Raw genomic sequence first — 11,215 nt, 5'->3', positions numbered from 1 at the left:
CGCATACAACTGATTCTTGCCAATTCCTAGTTTCCTAGAAACGTAACACGTGGTATTCCTGTAGTACTGAGAGTGCGTAGCTCTGTCAGTGTATGCTTTTGTGAGGCACTGCAAATGTATTTTGCGAGGACAAACTGTTCACTGCCTGTGCAAACGAGTTGGACTATTGTGAGTAGGCTTTCTCCGTTTCACCGTCTCGGCAGCATATAGTGGTGCACGAGTTTGTTGGCTCATATTGACTTGGAACTGCGTAAAGGGGGAAGAGCTCATTGATCGAAACCAGTTCTATGTGTACGTTTCTGTTGTATATGCTGCCGTCTAGTGTGAGCGGGGAAACATAGTTCCCCGTGACTGCGCGTGGTCGGCGATCTGGCAGGGCATGCTTCTTCTTCTTCTTGAGAATGAACACGTCTCAGAGACCATTAAACGTGTGCGTATGTGACTCCTCGGCTGGCCGTCTCGCTCTTCCTACCTGGCTACAACATGCTGTCAGAAGAACAGGTTCTAGCCGCCGACATCGGCTCCCAGTCCTCCTCCGTGCGAAGGACGATGCCAGCAACGCAACGCCGGTGAGCTGCTCCTTATACGCACAACTCGGCACTCAAGCAACGCGACCCCTTAACGTTCGAGGCCATGGCGTCATTCGTAATTCGACCGCCGGACGCCTTCAACTCTTCGTCGCCGAACGAGTGGCCGAAGTGGAAACAAAGATTTGCACGTTTTCGAACCTCTTCAGGGTTGTGCTTTCAGCCCGAAAAGCATCAAACAGATGCGCTACTCTACATCATGGGCATGCGAGTCGAGGAAATCTGCGCCATTTTTGCTCTTTCTGAAGACAACTCCAAGAAATTCGACGCAGTCGTGGAGCAGTCGGACAAATACTTTATCCCGCGACGCAATGTAATTTTTCAACTAGCAAGATTCAACATCAGAGTGCAATAAGACAGTGAGTCGGCCGAAGATTTTGTTACTGCGCTTCGCACACTTTCGAAAGATTGCGAGTTCGCGCTCTTCGAGAAGAGTTCGTGCGCGACCACCTCGTGGTTGGGATAAAAGATAAGCAGCTATCCACCAGGATACAGCTCGACGCAGACCTCACCCTTTAAAAGACTCTTGAGTCCGTCTGCCAGATCGAGAGCGAACGTCAGCAACAAGTCGAGATTCGCCAGCAAGTACCATGTGTGAACAAAGTTGCGTCCGCTCCCCAATCCACATGGGTTACCTCGAAACAGGACAAAACCGGCAGCTATTCACGTGGGGCAAACAAGCCATCTTGATCCTGCGGTAAAAACAGCATGCAGTAACCTTGCCCTTAGTGTGGTGAAGAATGTCACCCTCGTACTTGGTGCCCAGCACGCTTGGAATCCTGCAGGAATTGCGGGAAAAAGAGTTACCACGCCTACGTATGCATGTCGCGGTACCTCGATTGTGTCGAAACGCAGCAAGCCAATTTAGAAGCAGGATGCCTCGGAGTAATGAAGACGTCAGGTGCTGGAGCATGGAAGGCAACGGTCTTGGTTCAATGTCAGCTAGTAGATTTAAAAATTGACACTGGCTCCGACGAAACAGTCCTCCCCAGTCCAGACGTTCAAGTACAGACCTTTTCTCTCAGCTCCTCCTCGCTAGTTACATAGTCCAGGTGGAAAGCTTCTTCCAGCAGCAGGAACTGCACAACTCGAGCTCATCTACCGCGACCGTACGACTACTCAGGATGTCTACGTCTTAGATGAGGTCCGCACTCTATTGCTAGGCAAGCCAGCGGTCAATGAACTCTGGATGTTGACACATGTAAACGCTATTGCCGAGAAAGTGAATTCGAAAGAAAAATTTCTCGCATTGTTCCAGGGACTCGGAAAACAGCACAAGGAACACCGAATTTAACTTCAAGCAAGACAGATATCTTTCGAGTTCAGCTCTCCGAGGCGCATCCCAATTCCCTTATACAAAAGGACAGAGTTAGAATTACAAAGAATGCAGAAACTCGGCGTCATATCACCTGTTGACGAGCCGACTGAAAGGGGCGCACCGATGGCCTTCGTCCCAAAGCACTCTGGAGACGTCAGAATCTGCAAGGACTTCACATAACTGAACATCCACGTTCTGAGAGAATGGCATCCTATCCCTTTCGTTGAGCACACCCTAAGACTTCTTTATGGAGCTGAAGTGTTCTCCAAACTTTACGCTAACTCTAGATTTTGGCAAATTCTCCTTTGTGAAGGTTCTAAAAAGCTCACCCCGTTCATCCCACCTTTTGGATGCTTCTTTTTCAACCGGTTGCCGTTTGGAATCGCGTCTGCTCCTGAACACTTCAAGAAACAGATGTCATGCATTTTACAAGGCGTCAGTAGGGTTGCCTGTGATACGTACGACATCCTTATCTTGGGTTAGAATTAACGTGAGCACAATGAGACACTCAGAAATGCGCTGCAGCTACTCGTCAAGGCTGGACTGACATTGAATGAAAGCAAATGCTTGTTGAATTTTCAGCACCTCACGTTCCGTGGACACTGCCCAGACCACGATGGCATACGACGCGACGAAAAGAAAGTTGAAGCCATCATGAAAATGGATAGCCCAAGAAACAGGACTGGCAACATACCTCGCCAAATTCCTTCCCCATGTTTCTGAAGTCCTGCAACCACCTGCTATTTTGCTGTCAAAGAAGCAAGTTTGCTTGGGATGCTCCACAACAGCAGTCGTTCAACAGATAGAAGTCGGTGCTCTCATCTTGCACTGTCTTTCGAGTTTACGATCTATCTAGAGAAACGATCGTCACTGCAGATCCATCGTCCTTCGGACTTGTTGCATTAATCCGGCAGAAGCAAACGAATGAGAAAATTTATGTTATTGCTTATGCTGCCCGATTACTTTCAGAGACCGAGAAGCAATACTCTCAAATCAGGAAAGAGGCTTTTGCTTTAGTCTGGGCATGTACCAAGTGCGGCGATTATTTTGTCGGCAAGCTGGTCAAGCTGGAATAGACCGTAAGCCGTTGGTTCCCATCTTCACTTCGAAGAGCGTTGACGACCAGGCACCTAGATTACAGAGGCTAAATATGAGAATGATGCGATACCAGTACGTGATTGCATACGTTACAGGCAAAGACCTTCTAGCCGCAAACAATCTTACCAGAGCGCCTGTCCAAAAAATAGAAGACATGGAGCTCGAACAAAACGTGGAAGCTTTCGTATGATCTTTGAAAATAATTTCCCGTAAAAGAGCACTGCCTTTAATGGTTAAAGGCATCTCAACAAGCAGACCGTGTTTGTACACAACTTCGCCGGTGGAGCAAGAAAAAAGAGTCGTCCTCCAGGCGAGATTTACCAGTGGACCTAAATCCGTTCTACGAGCATCGGCACCAGCTCACTTTTAAGAACGATTTACTCCTCTACGCTGCTCGAGTTGTCGTCCCTACCTCTTGCACAAAACGAAGTCCTACGACTCTTACATGAAGGGCACTTCGCCATAGCAAAGACACTTGCGCGAGCCAGAGATTGTGTCTGCTGGCCCAGTATAGGAGCCGATGTCACGTCCCTGGTGAAGCAATGACAACGATGCATCGAAACAACAAAAGAAAATGTGAGTAAAATTTTCCGGATTTCCAGAAAGACCCTTGAAATTTTTTTGAGAACAAGGCTTCAGGAAAGGTTCTTCATGTCAAGGTACTCAGGAAAGGGCGCAGTTTTTTTAGCGCACTGATTCTTTCTGTGCCCTACCCCCTATCTTTCAAACGAAACTATGCTGTAGCTGATCGCTGCGTTTTCCACGCAAATTATTATTTTGGCACTTTTTATCAGGGCAACCTAAAGATAACATGCAGAAAAACATTCACGCGGATGTTTGAATGGCAGAAAATGGAACAAGGAATAATTCCTCTGAAGTACTAAAACTACAAAAAACTCGCCAGACACTTACCGCTGTACTCACAAACGAAACTTATGCTTGACTTAAGTCAGTGAACAGCCCTTAACGTGGTTCAAGAACCAGCCTTGTAGTTATCGCAGAGCTTTACTCCTATTTATGGCCGTGATAAGCAAGGCTTGGTTAAGGTGGCATCTGACCTTCCAGAACGCTCCATTGTAAAAAAAAAATGGCGGCGATGTACGAATTTGACGAGTTTGTTGGCTATCTGGATCGCTAATAAGAAATATCGAGTGGAGCAGCCTTCGAATACGCATCGCCGCCGCGGACGGTGGTCAGGAATCGCTTCGATCCCATGGAGCTGTACAATGATTACGAGTATCTGTGCCGGTTTCGATTGAGCAAATGTGCCCTGCAGCAGCTGCTCGCAACACTGCCTTTGCAAGAACACAATGACGGATGGGGGTTCCCTGTGCCGCCTCTCCTGCAGCTCCTTATCACACTGCTGTTCTATGGAGCAGGAGTGTTTCCAACTTTGACCGGGGACCTTGTGAATATTGCCCATCCGACGATCTCGCGGGTGACCGAGCGCGTTTCTACTATGATCGCCAAAAGCCTATTCACTGCGCTTGTGAAGTGTGGTGCCGCTTCAGAAATGAGTGGTGTGATGAAAGAATATTATAGGACAGGAAAGTCTCCCGGTGTCAGTTGGTGTATTGACTGCATTCATGTGCCAATTAAGAGCCCTGGTGGTGACCACGTGGAGATTTACCGCAACCAGAAATGATATTTTTTGATAGATGCTCAGGTGGGTGTCCATTTCTGAAATCGCAGAGGTGGTTTGGTACCGAATTGCAAGCAGATGCGGTACAGCATTCCGCTGGTAGTACGACTCTGTAAATTTAACAGACGTAACACCAGGTAAACCAGCCGAATCATTGTAGACGCGGTTTCACACCTCCAGTGTACATTTGTCCAACGACAGTTGTCGATGCTTCGAATTTTCTAACCTGAATCTGCACCGACGCCTCGTCCCTCATTAAAATGCAACTGCCATGACCAGCAGTTCGAACCCGCAACGTCTTCCTCAGCATCGTAATATCGTAGTTGCGATGAAATCACAGCTCCGCAAGTATATAACCCTTCAAGGTTTCACCCAGTATAATCTCGAATATGTGTACCTTCACGGACATAAAAATATCATTATGTTATTAAGGAGAATGTAAAGGAATGCAAGGAAGACAAGCACGCCTGAATATTCGGCAAGATTACATAAAATTGCTAAAGTCAACTTTGTCGGAATACAGTGCTGTCATGCGGCCAAGATTGCTTCAAGGAATTGGGTGAAGCGTATGCTATGAAGAATAAAAGGTGACATGCGTTCCTTAATTATTCCCGCTCGCACCTACCGCAGAAGATCACAGGAAGGCTCGGCTATTGGGATCGCCCACCGTGGTACGACAGGCGGTTCGCTACATATGAAATTTAGCACGTTGTTAAGCTAATATACTTGGGCCGGGACCATGCAAAAATTCGTATCGGGCATGATAATGTAATCGAGATTCGACTGCATAACTCTATCACAGAGCTACGCTATTACGAGTACAGAATTAGTGTAGCACCCGCTTTTGTTTTACCACTCTGGTTTAAAAAAGTGTATTCGCGCATTTTGCACAATCAATATGAGCTTACTGTGGAGCTTTACAGTAACGCTCATATTTACGTACGACTAAAAAAGTCAACCAGCCTGTCAGTTAAGAATGTGATGCCACCATAAATGCTTACCTATACAGAATTTTCTCTAAGTGCACGTACATTTTGGATGCCTACCCCATTTATTAACGAAAGTTGCTGTTTTGCAGGGAATCACGGGCCCTGACCTACAATTTTACGATGTGGTGGCCAGCTGGCCAAGGTCTGCCCATGACAGCCAAATATTTTAGAGCAGCCATGCCAGAGTTCTGTACGAGACTGCTGTCGCCCCTGGAATTCTTCTCGGAGATATGGGATACACCTGCAGGCCATACCTCATGACTCCAGTCAAGGATCCTGACCAAGGCAGCCAAGAGTACAGGCAAGCTAGTTAATTTCTATGAAGCAGTGTTGCAGAATGTCAGAATTATTTTCAAGAAAAAGGTGTCCTGCAAAAATGTTTGAAAAGCTTCTTGCATGCAAAGCATGATATTTGAGCATGCAAGATTAGACAAGAGCAAACACAGAATTGAAACACATTTTATTTGTTCATCTTCAAGAATGTTCTCGCGATTCATTTCAAAACTTCGTCCCTCAAAGGCTAAATGTGTCAAACAAAGAAAGACAAAACACTGCTCGTATTACATCAAGAGCAACTGGTCACCTCTCTTTCTGTCAATATTTTCATGGCAAAGGAAAATAATGCAGCAATTTTTTCACGTGCAACAACGCACAAAGGAAAATGAGAAACAGTGTGGAACGAGTGCTTGACATATGGAAAAGGAGGTTGCCATGCCTTCAGATGAAGCTACAAATTTCACCGAACACTTCACTCATAGTCATCACTGCATGTTTGGCGCTTCACAACCTTAGCAGAATTCGGCGTGACCCATGTCCTCCAAATGTACAGCCCCACACTGCACCCAGTGTTAACCAGCCTGCGCCAACGTGGCCGAATGGACAGCCACAGATGGCAATTCAGAGCTCTAGTGGCTTTAGAACCCGTTCACGTAGTACTGCAGATTATTTCTCGTAAATGCATATGAACTTCGTATTGCTCTTCATATTCCTTTTTAAAAGAACAAAAATAGGCAGGCAGGTAGCTTGAACTGGTGGAGGTCAGGTAGAAAGGTTAAGCGCTAAAGCAAAAGACAAAGAAAGTAGTGCACAACACGAAAACCCGTGCCATGCAATCCTTTCTCTGTCCTTCAACTCAGCGCATTTTGTTTCGGAACATGAATAGAATCCAACTAGTCGAATTGGCAGTTTTCTATTTCACTAATCTCGTCAAGCAAAACAAATACGGACACTTAACGCAGCCTAGGTCAGCATAAATTTGATAAGGGTGCACTAAGGCGAAATTGAACTCGTCAAAAAATGTAAAATGGTAAAGTGAAATTATTAAAATAGCATATTCAATCGCCAGTTTTCAAGCCCTCCCAAAGGTTCGGGTTATCCAATATGCATGTGGCTCAGCGCCACTTACACTCGCATATTACACATACATATGCAGCATGAGCAGCACTGACTTCCCACGCTTTGCTGGGCCCTTCCTCTCACTTGGCGAAGTAACCGTGAAACCACAACCTCAACTGTGACCCTAGTAAAGGGAATTTTTTTTGATGCAGAAAGATGGGACTGCTAATATACATAGTTGGAAGTTAGCATCAGTAACACACTTTCGCCAGTTGTCATATGTTTTTTCAACAATCGGCATTAAAGCACATAACCGTTGCCAAATTCAAGACTATTTCATCATCATCATCATCATCATCATCATCATCATCATCATCAGCCTGGTTACGCCCACTGCAGGGCAAAGGCCTCTCCCATATTTCTCCAACAACCCCGGTCATGTACTAATTGTGGCCATGCCGTCCCTGCAAACTTCTTAATCTCATCCGCCCACCTAACTTTCTGCCGCCCCCTGCTACGCTTCCCTTCCCTTGGAATCCAGTCCGTAACCCTTAATGACCATCGGTTATCTTCCCTCCTCATTACATGTCCTGCCCATGCCCATTTCTTTTTCTTGATTTCAACTAAGATGTCATTAACTCGCGTTTGTTCCCTCACCCAATCTGCTCTTTTCTTATCCCTTAACGTTACACCTATCATTCTTCTTTCCGTAGCTCGTTGCGTCGTCCTCAATTTGAGTAGAACCCTTTTCGTAAGCCTCCAGGTTTCTGCCCCGTAGGTGAGTACTGGTAAGACACAGCTATTATAGACTTTTCTCTTGAGGGATAATGGCAACCTGCTGTTCATGATCTGATACTGCCTGCCAAACGCACCCCAGCCCATTCTTAGTCTTCTGATTATTTCCGTCTCATGATCCGGATCCGCAGTCACTACCTGCCCTAAGTAGATGTATTCCCTTACGACTTCCAGTGCCTCGCTGCCTATTGTAAATTGCTGTTCTCTTCCGAGACTGTTCAACATTACTTTAGTTTTCTGCAGATTAACTTTTAGACCCACTCTTCTGCTTTGCCTCTCGAGGTCAGTGAGCATGCATTGCAGTTGGTCCCCTGAGTTACTAAGCAAGGCAATATCATCAGCGAATCGCAAGTTACTAAGGTATTCTCCATTAACTTTTATCCCCATTTCTTCCCAATCCAGGTCTCTGAATACCTCCTGTAAACACGCTGTGAATAGCATTGGAGAGATCGTATCTCCCTGCCTGACGCCTTTCTTTATTGGGATTTTGTTGCTTTCTTTATGGAGGACTACGGTGGCTGTGGAGCCGCTATAGATATCTTTCAGTATTTTTACATACGGCTCGTCTACACCCTGATTCCGTAATGCCTGCATGACTGCTGAGGTTTCGACAGAATCAAATGCTTTCTGGTAATCAATGAAAGCTATATATAAGGGTTGGTTATACTCCGCACATTTCTCTATAACCTGATTGATAGTGTGAATATGGTCTATTGTTGAGTAGCCTTTACGGAATCCTGCCTGGTCCTTTGGTTGACAGAAGTCTAAGGTGTTCCTGATTCTATTTGCGATTACCTTAGTAAACACTTTGTAGGCAACAGACATCAAGCTTATCGGTCTATAATTTTTCAAGTCTTTGGCGTCCCCTTACTTATGGATTAGGATTATGTTAGCGTTTTTCCAAGATTCCGGTACGCTCGACGTTATGAGGCATTGCGTATATAGGGTGGCCAGTTTCTGTAGAACAATCTGCCCACCATCCTTCAACAAATCTGCTGTTACCTGATCCTCCCCAGCTGCCTTCCCCCTTTGCATATCTCCCAATGCTTTCTTTACTTCTTCCGGCGTTACCTGTGGGATTTCGAATTTGTCTAGACTATTTTCTCTTCCATTATCGTCGTGGGCGCCATTGGTACTGTATAAATCTCTATAGAACTCCTCAGCCACTTGAACTATCTCATCCATATTAGTAATGATATTGCCGGCTTTGTCTCTTAACGCATACATCTGATTCTTGCCAATTCCCAGTTTCTTCTTCACTGTTTTTAGGCTTCCTCCGTTCCTGAGAGCATGTTCAATTCTATCCATATTGTACTTCCTTATGTCAGCTGTCTTACGCTTGTTGATTAACTTCGAAAGTTCTGCCAGTTCTATTCTAGCTGTAGGGTTAGAGGCTTTCATACATTGGCGTTTCTTGATCAGATCTTTCGTCTCCTGCGATAGTTTACTGGTATCCTGCCTAACGGAGTTACCACCGACTTCCATTGCACACTTCTTAATGATGCCCACAAGATTGTCGTTCATTGCTTCAACACTACGGTCCTCTTCTTGAGTTAAAGCCGAATACCTGTTCTGTAGCTTGATCTGGAATTCCTCTATTTTCCCTTTTACCGCTAACTCATTGATCGGCTTCTTATGTACCAGTTTCTTCCGTTCCCTTCTCAGGTCTAGGCTAATTGGAGTTCTTACCATCCTGTGGTCACTGCAGCGCACCTTGCCGAGCACGTCCACATCCTGTATGATGCCAGGGTAAGCGCAGAGTATGAGGTCTATTTCATTGCTAGTCTCACCGTTCGGGCTCCTCCACGTCCACTTTCGGCTATCCCGCTTGCGGAAGAAGGTATTCATTATCCTCATATTATTCTGTTCCGCAAACTCTACTAATAACTCTCCCCTGATATTCCTAGTGCCTATGCCATATTCCCCCACGGCCTTGTCTCCAGCCTGCTTCTTGCCTACCTTGGCATTGAAGTCGCCCATTAGTATAGTGTATTTAGTTTTCACTCTACCCATCGCCGATTCCACGTCTTCATAGAAGCTTTCGACTTCCTGGTCATCATGACTGGATGTAGGGGCGTAGGCCTGTACAATCTTCATTTTGTACCTCTTATTAGGTTCACAACAAGACCTGCCACCCTCTCGTTAATGCTATAGAATTCCTGTATGTTACCAGCTATATTCTCATTAATCAGGAATCCGACGCCTAGTTCTCTTCTCTCCGCTAAGCCCCGGTAGCACAGGACGTGCCCGCTTTTTAGCACTGTGTATGCTTCTTCTGGCCTCCTAACTTCACTGAGCCCTATGATATCCCATTTACTGCCCTCTAATTCCTCCAATAGCACTGCTAGACTCGCCTCACTAGATAACGTTCTAGCGTTAAACGTTGCCAGGTTCATATTCCAATGGCGGCCTGTCCGGAGCCAGTGATTCTTAGCACCCTCTGCTGCGTGGCAGGTCTGACCGCCGCCGTGGTCAGTTGCTTCACAGCTGCTGGGGACTGAGGGCCGGGGTTTGATTGTGTTGTTCATATAGGAAATTGTGGCCAAGTACTGCACCAGGGTGGCCAATCCTGCTCTGGTGAGGGAGTGCGTTACCGGTTCTTGTCACCGGGATCAGGCCGCACTCCAGGCCTGTTTATGCAATTTTATCAACACGCGGATTTTTTTTATTAATCCGGTGGAAAATTGTCGGCACCGGGATTCGAACCACGGACCTCTTGCACGCGAGGCGGATGTTCTACCTCTACGCCACCGCTGCATACTTCTATACTTCTAAGACTTACTAAGACTTCTAAGACTATACTTCTAAGACTATTTACAACGTTTAAATATGCTGCTTTCCCACAAAGTGATTATGTTACAAATTAAAGGCCAGGAGCGGGAGCTACCTAACATTTATTAGTTTTTTTACATGCGCAATGAAATTAAAATTGCACAACAGAAAATTTCATCGATACAGTTGACTTGTCCAATGGATTCAACGCAGTGAGACTTGACTATCGTGTGGAAAGCCTTTGAAATTAATTGTCCAACATATCGTGCTTGTGTTTCTCAGGAGACTAACATCAAAAATATGACTGTTTGCACATGCGTAGAAATAAAACAACAGCAATGTTATCAGCATGATTTGCACAGAATGAAATAATCAGTACTCGTTCTTGTTTAACGTATTTCTCGACATGGTTGCTTCTGTTGCATTGAGATTGATGTGTATGTCAAGCTCTATCTTGCAGAAGATCTTGCCGTGACGTGTTACATGATCTACATCTATATGTCGCTTTCGTATAACGGCAAAATGTTTCTTCTCAAAGCATCTTTAGAAAACATGCAACGAACAATGTGTGAAACAGATATGAACTGGGTGAATTGTGTGAGGGCCTGTACTTGCTCAATCTGCCTTTTGCAGGTGGGTGGATGAGAGCGGATGTCTGGCCAAATGTCGTGAAAAATGT

At 45.6% G+C, this 11,215-nt stretch overlaps 1 protein-coding gene across 1 annotated transcript; it reads left to right on the top strand.

The window, feature by feature from the left end:
* The first annotated feature begins 4,216 nt into the window (after positions 1-4,216).
* On the top strand, positions 4,217-4,648 carry LOC135896769 (putative nuclease HARBI1). The gene has a single exon (XM_065425277.1). The coding sequence runs from the start codon at positions 4,217-4,219 to the stop codon at positions 4,646-4,648; it is 432 nt and encodes a 143-aa protein (XP_065281349.1).
* Positions 4,649-11,215: the final 6,567 nt, after the last annotated feature.

The sequence above is a fragment of the Dermacentor albipictus genome, chromosome 8, assembly GCF_038994185.2.
Source record: "Dermacentor albipictus isolate Rhodes 1998 colony chromosome 8, USDA_Dalb.pri_finalv2, whole genome shotgun sequence".
NCBI classification, from domain to species: domain Eukaryota; kingdom Metazoa; phylum Arthropoda; class Arachnida; order Ixodida; family Ixodidae; genus Dermacentor; species Dermacentor albipictus.
The sequence above is the reverse complement of the archived record's forward strand: the minus strand, read 5'-3'. Positions and strand labels throughout refer to the sequence as shown.

Bases quoted from the DNA above. Each gene is read 5' to 3' on its own strand.
- LOC135896769 (XM_065425277.1), top strand. From the start codon at position 4,217: ATGGAGCTGTACAATGATTACGAGTATCTGTGCCGGTTTCGATTGAGC.